Source organism: Suncus etruscus, chromosome 4 (assembly GCF_024139225.1).
Source record: "Suncus etruscus isolate mSunEtr1 chromosome 4, mSunEtr1.pri.cur, whole genome shotgun sequence".
Taxonomy (NCBI): domain Eukaryota; kingdom Metazoa; phylum Chordata; class Mammalia; order Eulipotyphla; family Soricidae; genus Suncus; species Suncus etruscus.
The window spans coordinates 98,114,436-98,132,668 of record NC_064851.1 but is presented as its reverse complement, the minus strand read 5'-3'; the positions used below and the strand labels follow the sequence as shown (position 1 = coordinate 98,132,668).

The 18,233-nt window shown below is 40.0% G+C and overlaps 1 protein-coding gene and 1 non-coding gene across 2 annotated transcripts; both read right to left on the bottom strand.

Moving 5' to 3' along the window:
• Positions 1-622: 622 nt before the first annotated feature.
• RNF146 (ring finger protein 146) lies at positions 623-16,637 on the bottom strand. Its single transcript, XM_049771130.1, has 3 exons — positions 16,558-16,637; positions 8,525-8,618; positions 623-1,725 (listed from the first exon to the last, which is right to left on the bottom strand). Coding segments are annotated over exons 2-3 (1,074 nt in total). The 5' UTR covers positions 8,527-8,618; positions 16,558-16,637; the 3' UTR covers positions 623-653.
• On the bottom strand, positions 7,340-7,472 carry LOC126007815 (small nucleolar RNA SNORA51). The gene has a single exon (XR_007495297.1). It is a non-coding gene; the product is annotated as a small nucleolar RNA SNORA51 (small nucleolar RNA).
• Positions 16,638-18,233: the final 1,596 nt, after the last annotated feature.

Below are 18,233 nucleotides of genomic sequence, written 5' to 3'. Positions count from 1 at the left end.
TTGGTAAACTCTAGTATTTATTAAATTATAAATTCTGTAACCAAAAAGAAAAATGCAGACTGAGAAATCTCAAACTACAAGGACTAGACAGCAAAGCCTATCAGAACGTCATGAAGTGTTATAAACAACAATCTGACACACGTAAGTTATTAGCTTCTTTCTTTACATTTCCATTTCAGCAATTTTACTATTATAGTTGTTATTCGTCTATTTTTAAATTCCAATTCACATATCCTCACATTAAGCTTCCCTTTCATACTGATACCAGATATCCTATAGGTGCCAAATTTTTGTAATGGTTTTATGTCAATTCATGCAGGAAAATAAGATGCAATGCAAAGTCGTGAGGACTGGAAGGTAATGCACAGATAATACAAACACTGGCCAAAAACCTGAAGAAATGAAACAAAACTGAACTATAAAATAAGCAGACCTCAAGAAAACTGGGTTAATACTAAGAGCTCTCAACTATCAACACCCAAGTTCCTTACATTAAATAAATTTCTCAACAGAAACATGTTAAACTTTTAATTACAGGTTTATCCTTCCCATATCCCTTCCCACCCCAACACCCAAAATGCACTACTAGGGATGAGTATAATGTTACGTGGGCAGAAATTTATACTTTAACCTTGAGTATAGAGCTGAAGACTTTAAACTTCAGTTACTGTGCATTGTCCATCAGGCCTCCTAGATCTAACACTCACTGTTCCACCCCCTGCCACTGGTCGGTCATTTCCTAGTTGATCTGATCTATCAGACACTGTCTGGTTCGCATTAGGAACCAAAAGTCTCTGCTGGATCAAGGACTGTTGTGCAACTAGCGCAGATACATCTTCACTATCACTACTATCATCTGATTCGGTTTCTTCAATGGAAGTGTCTGCTGCTGGTCCCCTGCCTGAAGATGGTGATTCATGATCTTCTTCTCCTTCTCCTCGATGACTCCTCTCAGTTATGCTATCTCCACTGAGTTGTAAATGAGCAAAAGAGTCTTCTAAGGAAGTGCTTGCATCAGGAGTTGGTGTTGCAGGACTTGTTAACTGACCATCTACTGATGTCAGGGGCCTCACAGATGATACCAGCGGCTGAACAGATGCTCCGCTTTGTGCTGATACACTGTCCGCTCCATCTGCAGAGTTTTCTCTTGCTAGGTTTACCGTATTAGCATCACAATCCAGCCTAAGTCCAGCTACTCCCTTCTTTGGTATATCAATTATATCCCGCTTAATCTTTCTGCGACGTCCATGTTCATTTCTCCTATATTGAACCATATTTTCAAGATCGGCAACATACAAAAACCCAGCTATTAACATTTCAGTGCTCTTTTTACCTTTGGAAAAAGCATCTTCCAGCTCTCTACTAGTACGCTCATCATACTGCCACCATCCATTTCTTCCTTCATAATACCAGGCATATTCACCATTTCCTCTGCTTGCTGCCTTGAGTTCTTCTGGAGACAGTAAAGTTGGCTTGTCAAGGAAATCCTCTGGAATTTCTTGTCGGCAGAGGGCACATCGCTTTCCAAGCCATGAAGCTCCCTTTACACATAAATAGCAGAAAACATGCTTACAGGGTAGACTGACTGGGTGAACACAGGTTTGCAGACAAATGGCACATTCAGGAACAGTTAGAGAAGGTGTGGTATTGGAACAGGACTCATTTGCTTTCTTGTTTGTAGGAAGCATATTTATTGAGTGATCGATTTCACCACAGCCAGCCATCCTAAGAAAATGAGTAAAATAAGAGTATTAAAATGTTTACTCTTTTAATATCAATTCAACAATTTGGAAAACACTAAGTACCTACCTATTATGTGCATGTTATAAATAATGGGATAAAAATGATGAGTAGAGGGTGTAGAAAAAATATTTTTAATTTATCAATTATATTTGTGAAATGAAACAAACAACAGTTAAGCCAAAAATATTCAAATATATATATATATTCAAATATATATACACACATATATATATTTATTTGGTTTTTGGGCCACACCCGGTGACGCTCAGAGGTTACTCCTGGCTATGCACTCAGAAGTCGCTCCTGGCTTGGGGGGACCGGGGGATCTAACTGCGGTCCAACGTAGGCTAGCGCTGACAAGGCAGACACCTTACCTCTTGCGCCACCACGCTGGCCCCAAGATATATATTTTAAATAAAGTATCATTTTATCTTAATCACAGAACTTAATATACAGATTTAAAAATATTGTGTGTGTGTGTGTGTGTGTGTGTGTGTGTGTGTGTGTGTGTGTGTGTGGTGGGAGAGAGGGGGAGTAGTATAATACTATAACTGGAAAAACGACAAAATGGTAATTTTACTCTTTTTTTGTTTGTTTTTTTTTTTTTTTTTTTTGGTTTTTTGGGTCACACCCGGCAGTGCTCAGGGGTTACTCCTGGCTGTCTGCTCAGAAATAGCTCCTGGCAGGCACGGGGAAACCATATGGGACACCGGGATTCGAACCAACCACCTTTGGTCCTGGATCGGCTGTTTGCAAGGCAAACACCGCTGTGCTATCTCTCCGGGCCCAAAATGGTAATTTTACAACTTAGGATATTACAAAGTTGGAATTTTGCAAATATTTCCAGGTATTAGTATACTTGTTTTCTTGAAAAGAATATAATTTATTCTTAATGTGAATTTAGGCTAAATTATAGAAATCCGAGAAACCCCCTATTTCTGCTGTATATCTAAAAAAATTGATCATATCAGTCTTACTTCAATCACCCTCATTGAAAAACTATACTATCTTCCTCAAGACTTCAATTACTATTGCTGTTTTCTAAATCATATGCTTTTCTTAGTATAATCTGTTAGGATTATCTTATGTACAGTCATGGCCTCAAACATTAACTATGTACAAATAACACAAATCACTATCAGGTCAGGTCTCATAATCTTATACCTTTATTTCTAAGTATCTATTTTAGCTCTTTTCTTAGATATCTTATATATATCAAGAAACCTGGGTTATGGTAGATAAATTTAAGGCTTGTTTCTTTGTACCTAAAAGTCTACCCAACCCACCCATGAAACCATCATACATATTTTTTATCTAAAAATCTCACCATTGAAACTTTACTTCTCTTACTCCTCACCCCAAACCAGTAAGTTTTAGTAATTATCCCATCACTTTTTTTTTTTTTTTGGTTTTTTTTTTTTTGGTTTTTGGGCCACACCCGACATTGCTCAGGGGTTACTCCTGGCTGTCTGCTCAGAAATAGCTCCTGACAGGCACAGGGGACTATATGGGACACTGGGATTTGAACCAACCACCTTTGGTTCTGGATCAGTTGCTTGCAAGGCAAATGCTGCTGTGCTATCTCTCCGGGCCCTATCCCATCACTTTTTAAAATTTGTCTATTGTTCATTGTTATTCTTTGCTAATTACCAAATAAAGTTTATTATATAACTTCATGACTTTAAATTTGTCCACCCTTACTCCTTCCTTTCTACAGATCTACAGATCTTGCATAATTTGGATGCCATCTTCATGTCAACCTAATTTCACATCAAATTTCTCCTTATTCAGGCTTAAAGCCATGCTAACTACTCATCCCAGTAATGTATTTTTCCTCTATAAATATTTCCTCAGGTCCTATGTTCAACATTCCATCTTATAAATTCTTAGCCAGCTTACACTTAACACCATTTTGTGAAAGCCTTCACAAGATCAAATGAAACTGCTTTTAAAATATTACCAAATATATCTCATCCCAAACATTTATCAGAATTAAAATATCACATTATTTAACACAGGGTTAATTTTAATTCCTCTCCCGAAGATATACAAAGCGTCATCTTAGCAAAAACCTGCAAATATTTTGACTCATCTTAGCCAGATCCTACATAGAACAAGCAAAAGACAATAAGCTATAGCCACTACTCCAAGACAATTAGAACAAAACCGTCTAAACAATAATGTACTGACAGAGATAGGGAATAGACCACTGCCACACAAGGCACAAGGGAAAACATTTGCAAAAGACAGAAAGGAGGGAAGAGGATATACCTTTCAATTCATAAAAACTTCACTTCTGTAATGAAGTATATGCTGCACATGTTATAGGACCACACCATCATTAATTATTTTCACTTCCCAAAGACCAGCAAACCAAAGCCATTATTATTATTATTGTTTTTGGCTTGGAGGCACGCTCAACAATACTCAGAAGGTGCTGCACTCAGGAATTAATCCTGGTGGGATTCTGGGGGTCATATGGAATGCCGGGTATTGAACCCAGGTTGTCTGCATGCAAGCCAAGCACTTTACCCACTGTGCTATCTCTCCAGAACCCAAATCTGTTATTTTAAAATTCAGTCAAAGCATCTTTCTTTTCCCACTCACTAAATTACTATTTTAAGACATTTATAAATATTCCAGTTAAAATAACTTAAGATTTTCTTGCCATCAAGGGCCTTGAGACACAGATGGAGAGATGCCGACTTTGGTGAGAAAGTGTAGAGTTTAAAATCAGTACACGTGAAACTATTATTAATTGTGATGACTAAATAAAAATTGGAGATAAAAGGAAAAAAGGGCTGAAGAAAGTACAGCACATAGAACCAGGTTTGATCCTTGGCACTCCATATGATCCCAAGTCCTGAAAAGAGTTATCCATAAACTCAGAGCCAGAAGTCCTAAACACTGCTAGGTGTGGCCCCAAAATGAAACAAACAAAAACAGAAGAAAAAAAAAATCCTCAATTCAAAATGTGCATTTATCTTCACTCTTCTTCTTGGCTGATTAAATTGTTTTCAAAGCTAACCCCTCCCCCAACTTTCTGGTAAGATTTTTGTTTTCTTACCTGTTTCTGGTAGATTTTGATCCCCTTCATGTAAGAGTTTAATATTCTTTTAAGTTTCAAAAAAAACCACTAACGTTTTTAATAAACTCTAGTGGCTTCAATTTTTTTGAGCCATACCCGGCAGCGCTCAAGGGTTTCTCTTGTACATAATCCTTCCTGATCCCCTCAACATGTAGGACATGTAGGTTGATTATAACTCTTAGCTATTGTACTGAGTGCTGCAATGAATAGTAGTGTGCATAGATCCTTTTGTATGTATGTTTTTTTCTGTCCTGTGGATATAATACCCAATAGTGGGATAGCTGGGCCATATGGGAGTTTGATTCTGAGTTTACTGAGAACCCTTCATACTATTTTCCATAAAAGTTGGGACCAGAGACCATTCCATGGATTCTAGAGTTCCTTTTTTACCACATCCCCATGAACCCATATTGTTCCCAATATCTTTATATGTGCCATGAGATGCTTGTTTAGGTAATATTTTCCCTCATCTGTTGACCTAGAAACTATTTCCTCATTTTTTTATATTGCTAAGCTTCTAAACCTAAAGACTAAATTAGAGACTAGGAAAATAGCACAAAGGGCAGGGACACCTTGCCTATCAAGCAGAAGGCCCCAAATAAATTCCTGGCATTCCAAGGTACCCCTCCCCCTACCAGATATGTTCTAGTGACCTCCAGAATACTGATGAATCAAATACTGAATGGCTGGGTTGAAGACCATGGGTAGTGGTCCTGTCTCACTGAGCACTGCTGTGTACTCCCCCTGCATCCCTATGCCACCACAAAAACAATAGACATTCTGTCTATATAGAATGTTTCAGAAAGAATCTTCAGTACTCAAAATATTTTATTTTCATCTCAATATGGCATCTGTTCCACTATTCAATCATTTATTAGACTATCATCTAGGTTTCTTGATGGTCAGCATCTGGATTATTTGAATTACACACTGAAAAGGTACATCATCATTATTTCTTTTAAATTATAAAATATTTATTTTATATGTAAACATGAACATTTATTATATAATAACAGAAACAAAATATCTATACTTCCAACTTAAGTTTTTTTTGTTTATTGTTTATTTTATTTTATTTTTTGGTTTTTGGTTTTTGGGTTACACCCGGCAGTGCTCAGGGGTTACTCCTCGCTCTATGCTCACAAATTGCTCTCGGCAGGCTTGGGGGACCATACGGGATGCCAGGATTCGAACCACCATCCTTCTGCATGCAAGGCAGACGTCTTACCTCCATGCTATCTTATTTTGGGGCTACACCCTGGCAATGTTCAGGGTCTACTCCTGGGTTTGCACTGAAGGATCACTACTAGCTGGCTTGGGGACCATAGTGGATGGAACCTAGGTCATCCACATCAAGGCAAAGAACCAGCTCATATCATTGTATATCTGTCTGGTCCCTATTTTCCTAACTTTAAAATACCAACTAGTTTCAATTTTTACCAAATTCTTAACCCTGAGTAGTTATGATAACCACAATTTAAGTCAGAAATGTAAAAGCATCTTATCAGAAAAGTAGATAACCACAGTCCTGTAATTAGAAAAACAAATAGTTTCTACAGATGGTAACTCTGGTTCAGTATTTTAAATTTTTACCAAGATTATTAAAAGTCAGTAAAAGTTGACTGAATTTTCATGAGTGACGTCTAGTTGGACAGTGTTCAGATGGAAATGTTTGTGATACAAAAATGTTTCATTAACAGGGGGAAATGAAATGATAGTGCAATGGGTACAGTGCTTGCCTGCACACAATAAATCCTGGTTTGATCCTTGCTATAGATAATTCCTTGAACCCCAATTGTGAGGGGAAAGAAGTGGGCCTCAAACAGGGCTACCACAAGAATCCAAACCAGGCTGGAGAGATGAAACCAAGGGTCTGGACTTTTCTACCATGTGGAGAGAAAGTGAGAGATCCGCAATCTTTATTGGGAAGAATAGGACCACCCCTACTGGGTGGTTTCCTAGTGGGTGTAGAACAGGTTGGATTAGAGAGATTATCCAGAGGTGCTTCCCATGCAGGTGGAAATCAGGTATGTAAGGAGGAAGCCATCTTTGATGACATCTTTTAATAGGTTAAAACCCTGTTAACTCCAACACTTGGTACCTAATATGATCTCCCAAGCCCTGCCAAGAGTGAACCCTGGATGCAGAGTCAGGAGGAAATGCTGAAAACCAATAAGTGTGTCCTATTCCCAAAAATAAAAACAGTAAAGTTCAATATAAAAAAGATCAAGGTAGAATAATATATTTTTTTTAGGACCTATAGGTTTCATACTGTGGGCACTGCTAGGTATGTATAGCAGAGGAGGAAAAAATGAAGATGTTCTGAATTTCCAATAATATTTAAACATAATTTAACTAACATAATATTCATTTATTTAAAGTGTTACTGGAACAATGTATGCATTAATTAACATCATTAATATAATAAATAAAATTATGGTTAATATTAATTAATATATTATATATTGTTATTATTATTGATATTGCATATTATGTTATATTTATTTATTTGGTCTCCCAATTCACAATACAGATCAGGCAAAGGGCCTGGGTTGAGGTGTATATGGGGTGTATTTACTGTACCTCCTCTTTCTATAAAGTCAGTGTAAAGAACACAGCCTGTGCTAAGAATTGGGAGGCCTTTTCTTTTCTTTCTTTTTTTTTTTTTTGGTTTTTGGGCCACACCTGCGGTGCTCAGGGGTTACTCCTGGCTGTCTGCTCAGAAATAGCTCCTGGCAGGCACAGGAGACCTTATGGGACACCGGGATTCGAACCAACCACCTTAGGTCCTGGATCGGCTGCTTGCAAGGCTAACGCCGCTGTGCTATCTCTCCGGGCCCTTCTTTTCTATGATTTTTTTTTAACACATATATATAAAAATCCTTCACCAGTGCAGCATTCCCATAACCAACTTGGGATATTGGTTATGAGAATATTTTAGAAAGCATATCTAACAAAACCAGAATGATAGAAAACACACACACACACACACACACACACAAAAACTAGAGACAAATGATTTCAACATGATTAAAATGCAATAATTTACTAAGTTAAAAAAAGCCAGTATGAATTAAGTTTCTTTATTTTAGTGAAATAATATTTTGTTGACTGTTTTTATAATTCATAAGTACTTTTTATTCATTCAGAAAAGCTGATCCTATCTATCTTTTTGGTTTCTTTTGCTTCTTTTTCCTGAGCAAACTTTCATTTTTGGTTTTAGGACTTTTTCTGTAATAGGAAAACTCAAACTCAGGTAAGCTTCATAAATTCAAGGCAAGTGCTTTACTGTTAATTCCTTTGCTTTCACTTTTTATAGGCATGGTTGAAATCAACCTAATAATTTTTGTTTTGTTTTGTTTTTTTGGGGGTCATACCCAGTGGCGCTCAGGAGTTACTTCTGGCTTTGCACTCAGAAGTTGTTCCTGGCAGGCTCCAAAGACTTTATGCGATGCCGTATTCAAATCGGAGTCCATCCTGTGTTGGCCACATGCAAAGTAAACACCTTAACCGCTGTGCTATCGCTCCGGCACCATCAACTAAATAATTTAATGTAAATAAAAGCTGAATTTCAAAATCATAAGCTGACCAAAGATATTTATTTTGTATAATTAAAACTAATGATGAAATTACTTGATTTAAATCCATTCTACTTAAAATTTATTGGTTTTGGAAAAGCAATGTTATACTTACATTTCTATTACAAATGTCTGCCATTAAAATAAAATATCATCTTCATCAGCAGTCAGCCAGTTTGCAGTATTTACTCTTTGACTGTTGGTTCATCCTATATTGCAAAAGAAAAATATTTAAGCTTTAACTTCTCTGGAGACAAATGAATTAAATCTACAAAATTAGCCAAAAGTGTGATTCTTTCATAACAAAAGTCAATACAAATTTTATTCTGAGACTAAAAACTTCAATCAAACTAACTAAATGTTCTAGCAGTACACTGAAGTTCTAGAGTAAGTTAGGACAAAAAAAAAAAAAAAAGAACAAAACATCTGAAAAGCATACAAAATGATGAAAAGTAAAATTATTTGCAGATGGTAAAAGTGTCTCTGTATTTTATGTTCAAATTCTCAGATACCCCCCCCCCAATAACACAGTTAATATATCTCGCAAAGTTGTAGGTTATAAGTTCAATGCACAATAATGTTGTTTCTCTAGTGGCTAATAATAAAAAAAAAAAAGAAAAAAAGGAAATCAAGAGAACTCCATTTATATCTGCACCTGAAAAAATACAATACTTTATAAAAATGAATGAAGTTCAAGGTTCCAAGGAATTATACAAAGTGAAATATAAAAGAAAAGAGACAAATAGTGGGATTTTCACCTATGTATGTGTTGGTTTACTGATCTTACCCTAATCAATAATTGTTCCCTACCCTAGGGTGTGACCAGGCATTCTGCTCCCATCCTAGGGTGGCACCTGATTCTTGTGTATAAAAGCAAGGGTCTGTGGAAAGCTAGGGCTTTTTCTGGAGTTGATGCTGGGGCTTTTGCTTCAGCCTTATCCACTGAATAAAGCTGATATCTCCTGAAGCCTGACTGCCTGTGAGTTTTCTATCTGCTGTTATCACCTCAGAACTGCGTGTTGAACGCGTGTTCCAAGCTGGAGGAGAAAGACCTCATCCTCCATCCCACCATCATCCAGCCCCATCAAGGGCTGACTTGAAACAGTATGCATTATAACAATATAATTGGGGCCAAATCAAAAAGTCAACAAAATAGTAAGCATTGATAACATAACTAACATAATCTGAAAAGGGGATAGAACAGGGGTGGCAAACAAATTCGACACAAAGAGCCAAAATTTTAAACTGTGAGAGTCAGAGAGCCACACCATGCAGTGACCTGCCAAAACAGACAAACACTCACACAAAAGCATCTAATTTTGACAATGATCTATGAAACACATATTGCATTTTGCCATTTGAGTGAGGGTCAAAATCCTGCAGTGATGGTGAGGATGTGCTGTGTCCTCCACACTCAGAACTAATGGCAAGATGTGACCCAACATGTGACACACGGGTCCCCTGCTCGCTGGCCAGTGCAGTTGTTTCCGAGGGATGGGATACAGGATGACACAGCCTGGGGGCGGGACTCCATGCTCTGAAATCTCTCCTCAGAGGTCCCTCCTCAGAAGCAGCAGAACAAAATCCAAACTTGCAAAGAGCCACAGTATACAAAATAATGATAAGAGGCAAAGAGCCACATTCATTTTGGCCAGGAACAGCATGAGGCTCGAGAGCTGCGTGTTCGCCACCCCTGGGATAGAAGGTGTGAAAAAATGTACAAGGTCAGAGGAATAGTAAAATGGAGTGCATGCTTTGCCCTCAAGAGGCCTAGCAGTACATAATCCTAAAAAATACTAGTAATGACCCACAAATTCAAGTTAGGAGTAGCCCCTGAGCACTGACAACAACATCTTTTTTTTTAAGTAAAAATACAAATAAAGTTAAGATATAAAGGAATAAAATATATAGAAGTTCAGATAACCAACAAGGTGAAAGATTTGTAAACTAATATAAGCTAATACAAGGAAACAAATAGTAGTAATGGGTCGAAAAACTATAAAAATAAGAATACTACACAAACTGATCAAACAATTTAATCTAATTCTTTTTTTTTGTTTGTTTTTCGGGCCACACGCGTTTGATGCTCAGGGGTTACTCCTGGCTAAGCGCTTAGAAATTGCCCCTGGCTTGGGGGGACCATATGGGACAGTCCATTCCTTGGCTAGCCCTTGCAAGGCAGACACCTTACCTCTAGCGCCACCTTGCTGGCCCCTAATCTAATTCTTACCAAATACTGAATGGCTTTTTTTCTATGAAATGGAAAAGTCAACTCTCAAATATAAAGACTACTGAAAAACACCCAAAACAATATTTAAAAAATAAAATCACAGAACTCACAATTTCCAATATAGTAATATACTGCAAAGCTACAGTAATGAAGACAATGTAGAATATAGAAAAAGACAAACAAGCTAATAAAACAGAATCCAAGTACAAACCCATATACAATTTATGATCACTTTATTTAAAAAAAAAGTGTCAGAGCGGAAAGATAGCACAGCAATAGGGAGTTTGCCTTGTATGCAGCTGACCCAGGATGGAACTGGTTTCGATCCCCTGAGCCTGCAACTCCTGAGCACTGCCAGGTGTGGCCCAAAAACCAAAAAATAAAAAAGTGTCAATTACATTTAATGGAAAAATAGACTCTTCAACAAATGATGGAAAAGTTGAATTTATACATGTGCAAGAATTAAGTTTTTTGGTTGTTTTCTGTTTGTTTTTGGGCCAAAGGTGGTGATGCTCAGGGATACTCCTGGCTATGCGCTTAGAAATCACTCCAAGCTTGGGGGACCACATGGGTTCTGAGGGATTGAACTGTGGTCTGTCCTAGGTTAGCACATGCAAGGCAAATGCCCTACTGCTTGCGCCACCATTCTGGCCCCAAGAATTAAGTTTTTATATACTTCATACTATATATCAAAATAAGCTGAAATGAACCTACAAAATATAAGAATATAAATCTCATAGAACAGCTCTACATACAGAGGTAAAAGCATGGATTTGACAATAAACTAATATGACACTAAAAGTGTAGCACAACAACAAAAAAACCCCAACAAACTGCAAACTAGACTTTAAAATACTAAGTTTTATGTATTACAGGATATTGTGCAAAATAAAAAAGCGAAAAAGCAATCTAAAAAAATGAGAAGTTTTTACAAAGTGAAGAAAGCTGTAATGAACACTAGAGAATAAAATTCTTTAAAAATAAATGGGGGGGTGTTTCGGCCACACCCGGTGACGCTCGGGGGTAAATCGCTCCTGGTTTGGGGGATCATATGTGACACCGGGGAATCGAACTGTGGTCTATCCCAGGCTACCACACGCAATGCAGAGGCCTAATGACTCACACCACTGCTCCGGCCCCTAAAAATAGTGTTTTGGAGCCCCTGCAGTTGATCCCAAGAAGAGAAATTGTTGGTTCATGTGGAAGCTCAATTTTCTCTATTGAGTACAGATTAGGGTGATAAAAAAGTTTTGAAACTATATAGTGGTGGAAGCTGTCTGACAGTCTAAATGTAATTAATTAGAGACTTGTACTTGGTCCAGGGTCAGAACTGATGAGATAATTTGCACAGGTGATAACTCAGAACCTAAGTGATGGAAACAGCAGGTTTCCCACCAGAGCACCCTACTGGAAACCCTCCAGGGTACAGCAGCTCAAGGGGAAAGAACTCGGGCCTCTTTGAGCAAGACCAGGTCGTGGCCTTGGCCTATCTCCCAGTCATCTTCACTATTCCTTAGCAAAGGGTCCAGCCTGGGTCCTGAGGACAGAAAGGTTTCTTCTGGATGTGTGGGGTATGGAAGACACTTGGAGCCAGGATGGATGATGTCCTGAACTGGGCAGTTTCTAGAAGGTTCCACATGACCTGGAAGTGTTTCCTCCACTTGATCCAAGAAGTAGTTCCTGGCCAGGACCAGCTGGCCCCTGCCTGTCTCTAGGTTCACACTATGCAACTTTGGGCTCAAGTGCGGCCTTGACTCCACATTATTCTGATGCACTGAGGGGCTGGAAAGATCATCACGTAGGGGCACTCTGCCTGCTCCAGGCACAGGGGCCTCATCTACCACAGAAGGGAGGTTTGTTCCCTTCCGTGCGAAGAAGAGGGTAGTAGTGCATCAATGCTGGTCAGTCTTCAGGAAATGCCATCCAGCTTGGTGATATGGCCAAGCAGGGCAGTGCCCGAGTTGCTAATATTCCTCCAAGGCACACACCTCAGACTGTCAGCACTGTCTGATAAACTCTGTTCCCAGAGTTCTCGTCCCATTTGTGCTGTCTGTACAGCCCCCAGAGCCTTGAGTGCTTTCCTACAAAACTTTACCCTTTTGTCTGTTGTTTCTGAATAAACTCATAAACCCGTTAAAGTCACCATTTTGTAACACTAAATGTACAATGCAACTCTTTTCTGATAAGTATATGCAAAGAGAAGAGTAACACATTAAGAATTCCTAATATTTTTTCACTACCAGTGAATTTAAACAATTTACTCAAACAGGCACCAACTAAAAACAAGTAATATTGTCCAACAAAATTTGTGAGCACTTAAATCATACTTCTACTATTTACATATACATTATATTTTCTGAAAATATCAGGATTTAATTATAATTCAACTTTCCAAGTAGAATTAAAGGTTAAAAAAATAAACAAAAAAAATATTAAAATAGGGGACCGGAGTGATAGCGCAGCTGTAGGGTGCTTGCCATGCACACAGCTGACCCAAGACAGACCTGGGTTCACTCTCCAGCATCCCATATATCCCCCAAGCCAGGAGCGATTTCTGAGCATATAGCCAGGAGTAACTCCTGAGCATCACTGGGTGTGACCCAAAAACAAACAAATATATATTCAAATAAACAGTTTAAATATCAAATTATATTTGAAGAACTTACATCTGTCCGATATTAACAGTTAATATGTAATAAATCTTATCCTTATTCAAAATATACAAAGTAAAAATGTTCTTTATAAAAACTATTAGTGACAAAAAAGAAATATTAAATTTTACAATTCTGTTATTAAGTCCCTCTACATCCTTCCCACCTCAAAAAGTAATGGAGTGGAAAGATCTAGTGTAATTCAGCAAATATATCTTTGTATTTCTTATATAATGTACCAAGCTGAGAGATGCAACTATATGTCCTACTATTTTCATCTTTAGCTTTATTAAAACTTAACTTACAGAAGGAGTTAACAGTCTTCAGTGAAAACTCATTTCCACTTAAAGTGGAATACTACTTGAAATGATTTCCTTTGGGCCCGGAGAGATAGCACAGCGGCGTTTGCCTTGCAAGCAGCCAATCCAGGACCAAAGGTGGTCGGTTCGAATCCCGGTGTCCTATATGGTCCCCCGTGCCTGCCAGGAGCTATTTCTGAGCAGACAGCCAGGAGTAACCCCTGAGCACTGCCGGGTGTGGCCCAAAAACCAAAAAAAAAAAAAAAAAAAACAAAGAATGATTTCCTTTACTATATAAAAGGTCTCCTAAAAACATAATGTATGGTGGTCAGAGAGAGAGTATAGTAAGTAAGGTGCTTGCCTTGCATGTGGTGGACAGTCTGATACTCATACTTTCTCCTGAGCACAGCCAGGATTCCTGGGTGCAGAACCTAGGGTCACTCATGAGAATCACAGGGTGTGGCCCCAAAACCAAACTGAAACAAAAACCAAAGCAAAAACAATGTATAGCAATGAATGGTCCTAACAAATTTCATATCCAAACTCAAGTAAACCTTTATATTTCCCCCCCAAAAGTGGGATTTGCACTTTAATGAAGATTAAATGAAGATGTGACAATGTCAACAAATACTTTTTCCTTTTTAACAGAAGTACTTTTCTGCAACTGTTTTATATACAAGAATGGTTTTGCTATGTGTGACCCTGGCCAAGTCATATAATGACAGGTTTTAATTACTGCCCCCAAAATAAGGCGCTAACAGTAAATAGCCCATAAATAAGCACGTGGTTGAAATAGAATTTAAATATGATGGTTACCATACCGACCAAAATTGCTCCTAATCCACAATGTTGATCCCCACAGTCAGGTTCTTTGGGTATAAAACAGGCAAGACAACGAAAAAGGCTCGCTTCTGCTATTAACAGAGGGAAAGAATTAAAATACCCAACTGATGGTGTGTCAGAACTGTCAGGATGGCAAACGGATAATACATAGACTTATACTTTTTAAACAAAACAAAATTTTGTTCTGAAATAAAATATTTAACACTAGTCCCTTTTTTCCCCCGACAATTCAATTTGGTGGAAATGGAATCAAAATACTTCAGCAGTTGACACACACCATCTTTTTCTTTCCCTTGTCTAATGACCAGCTGTTTGGAAAACAGTTTTCCAAACTCTTAGAAGATTTTTTTAACAACCAGAAACTAACAACACTTCCAAATATTTAACTGCCTTTTACATTTATTTACAGTTTACGCAGGCCTATTTCAAACCAAATTCTAAACCAAGGGTCAGTTTTAACAAAATGCTCCGTTTAGACATACAGGGCTTAACAATCAAAACAACAAAACCCCTAAAATCTATTTTCAGCATTCATGCTTCCTGTTTTCTCTTCAAAAAAGAGCCTTCCTTGACAAGATCTCCTATGTGTTTAGGTGAGATGAGCAATCTGACAGTCACGAAAACAGCAACTCCAGCATGGTGAATCCTTTTCTGTGTGGCCATTTTCATGTTGCCTAATTAGGCCATGTCTTTGTCAAGTCTACAAACTAGATCCATTTATTAAAAAGACAAAGCAGCCTGACGTTTCCCACTTTTGTAACCAGGAACTGCTGCTGCAAGGAAGGCTAATGTCACACTTTCCTCACCCTACTGCCAAAGTACCAGCAGAACTGGGGATGGGGATGGGGGGCGGTGGAGATGGTGGTGGAGCACCTGACATGACAATCACATGAAGACAGGAGCTTTTCCCCTCTCAACTCGGGACTTTCTTCACCCCAACACTGGTTTCACAGGGGAGGGGGGGGGGGGAGAATTAACAAACCATCCCCCTGTACTTTCCCAACTTGAGCTTTTAGAGCTAACAATATCCCCCCGCCTCCAAAAAAAAAAAGGACAAGAAAAATAAAGGCATCAACTAGGCGTGGTGGTGCTGGTGGGTGGGATCTAGTTGCACAAGTACAAGTACGGAAACTATAAAATAATTTAAAAAAAAAAACAGTTTATTTTTCTTTCAGCCTTTGTCTAGCAGCCGAAGGAAAAAAAAGAAAGAAAAAACAGCGACAACAATGGAAGACCTGTCCTCTTCCAAAGTACGAACGGTGGTGAAGGGGGTGGTGGGGGTGGGTAGGAAGCCACCCCAACTCTTGGGGCCCCGGCCAGCAGAACAAAGCAAGAGCTTCGGCTTCGGAGATGCACCCACCGGGTATCGGGCCATCCCGGTGGACTCCAGGCCAGCTGTCAAGACCCCCGAGACGGCAGCGCAGGGTTTGCGGGACCCGGCGGACCGGGAAGGAGGGAGGGAGGGAGGGAGGGAGAGAGACAGGGAAGGAGGGCGGGCAGACCCGAACAGGAAGGAAAAGGTTGCGAGGGAGGAGAATGGCAGCGGCCACAGAGATCCCTCCGAGGGGAGAGCAAAAACACCGAAAGGGCGAACTCGGAGGAGAGGCCCCGGGAAGGCCCGGCGAGGGGCAGGCCTCCCTGCAGCCGCAAGGGCACGCACGGGCGGTCCCTCCCCGGCCCAACTGGCGTCGCCCGCCGGGCTGGGCGAGAGCGCGGGGCCGCGAGGAGGCCGGAGCCCAGCGCCGGCGGACGGAGGAAGCCTCAGGCCTCGGGGACGGGGACCCCGCGCTCAAGCAGCCGGCAGGCGCGGCGCTGCGCAGTCATGGCCGCGGCTCCTCCGCCTCGCGCACCCCGGCCGGCCCGGCGACAGGAGGCGGCGGAGCGGGGGCGGACGCGAGCGCCGGGCGTTGTTGCTGCCAAGGGCGGCACCGCCCGCCCGCCCGCCGGCCCCCGACCCCGCCGCCCCTCACGGCCCCGAATGGAGCCGGACACTCGGGCCAGCCAGGGGGACGCCACAGCGCGGCCGCCCCTCCCCGAGCGAGGCGCCTCGAAAGCAGCTGGATCTCCCCGCCACCGCCATCGCCGCCACCACCGTGTCTCCCCGGCAGCCCCGACTCGCTCGCACCTCTCCGACCACCAACCACTGCCGGGAGGTCCCGTCCCGCCACGGCCGCCTCGATGTCTTTTTTTTTTTTTTTTTTGCCTCCTCAGTCTCGGAGCCCGCAGCGGCCGGGGACGGACGCACGCACTCACGCGCACGCGCGCGGTCCTCACGTGACCGCCCGTCGCGTTGCGAAGCGGCGCTCAGACGGCCCCGCCCTAAGCCCCGCCCCCGCGTTGCAAGCCACGCCTCCTGCTTCCGCAGCTCCCGCCCCTCCATTGCCCGCCCTCTTCTGGAGTTGAGGCCCTTCTGCTTGACTGCGCGGATCCTTCCAACCTCTTTTTCTGTTTTGCTTCGATTTCGAGCTCACTAGGAGCTCCAGTCTTAAGAAAAATAACGCAGAGGCGCCGGAGAGACCATGGAGGCCTAGGAAATAAGTCTCGTGTAGGGCCAGCAGGTGGTGCTACTTCTCAGAGACCCAGCATTCAGACCTAGAAAAAGTGGAATTTCAGGACGAAGTGCTCTTAGCAAAGAACTGCTTGTTTTCTAAATTAAAAATAATAATAAAAAAGGAGTGTATCTTCTAAGATTGGACAGTTTATTCATCTTCTGAATGGTTGAGCTACTTAAACTGGAAGACAAAAAGGAATCTTCTTATTGGAACTTTTTTTTTTCACAGATTCAGGGACTGGAAGTTGGAGAAAAGATTGATAATAAACTTGGGTGCGTGTATTTGGTTTGAAACTTCAAAACCCTGGTAATATTCTCTTTTATTTTTAACACGAAGAGCAGTTATTATTGGAATTTGGTGTTTTCTTCATTACAAGTAAAATAAAGATTTGGAAGAACGTGCTTCTTTTTTTTTAAAGATTATATTTCCACAGCATTCCATGCTAGTATTTTCATGCAGTGCTATTGCATTTTGACACCTCATTGGTTATTCAAGATGGGATATTTTCATGATTCTTATACAAAGAGAAATTTGTTATTCCTCTAAAACCAGTTTATTTCAAGGACCCATTACATATATAACTAATAGTTGAAGAGTATCATAGATTTAGTGACATTCAATCATGTGACAGCAGTATTTTAGCAATGTAACACATTGTTAATGTAATATATAAATATAAAAGGTAATATTACAATATTAAATTTCTTCTTGAGCCATATAGTTTTACTCAGTCCACATACCCTATGAAGAGATCATATCAAAAGTTTAATATTTAAGATATATTTAGTATATTAAATATACTTAATATATTTAATGTTTAAAATTCTAGCTTGAAAATATACTAATATTCACATTTGAAAAACACTACTAGAAGAGTTTTATGCTAATTAGCTCATAATAAATTAAGAGGTAGTTACTGTTGTTATTCCCATTTTCATGATACCTATAGCTAGGACTAGAATGCAGCCCTGAGTAACAGCCCCTACTATAATAGTTAATCTGGTTCATCTATTCATTTTTGTCAATTAGTAAATCACTTGCTTAAAGACTTTTTTGTCTAACATAGAGTCAAGGAACACAGGTAGGTTCCATGATCTATAAATTCTTTAATTAGAATAAGTTAAATACAGTTCTCCAGGCATCTATTTGGAACAAGTTCTCTAAATTATTTATATTCTCTCCATCCATCATATGCAAGAAAGTAGCAAATCAGCAAGAATCCCATGAGAAAATGCCCTTGCAGGCTTCA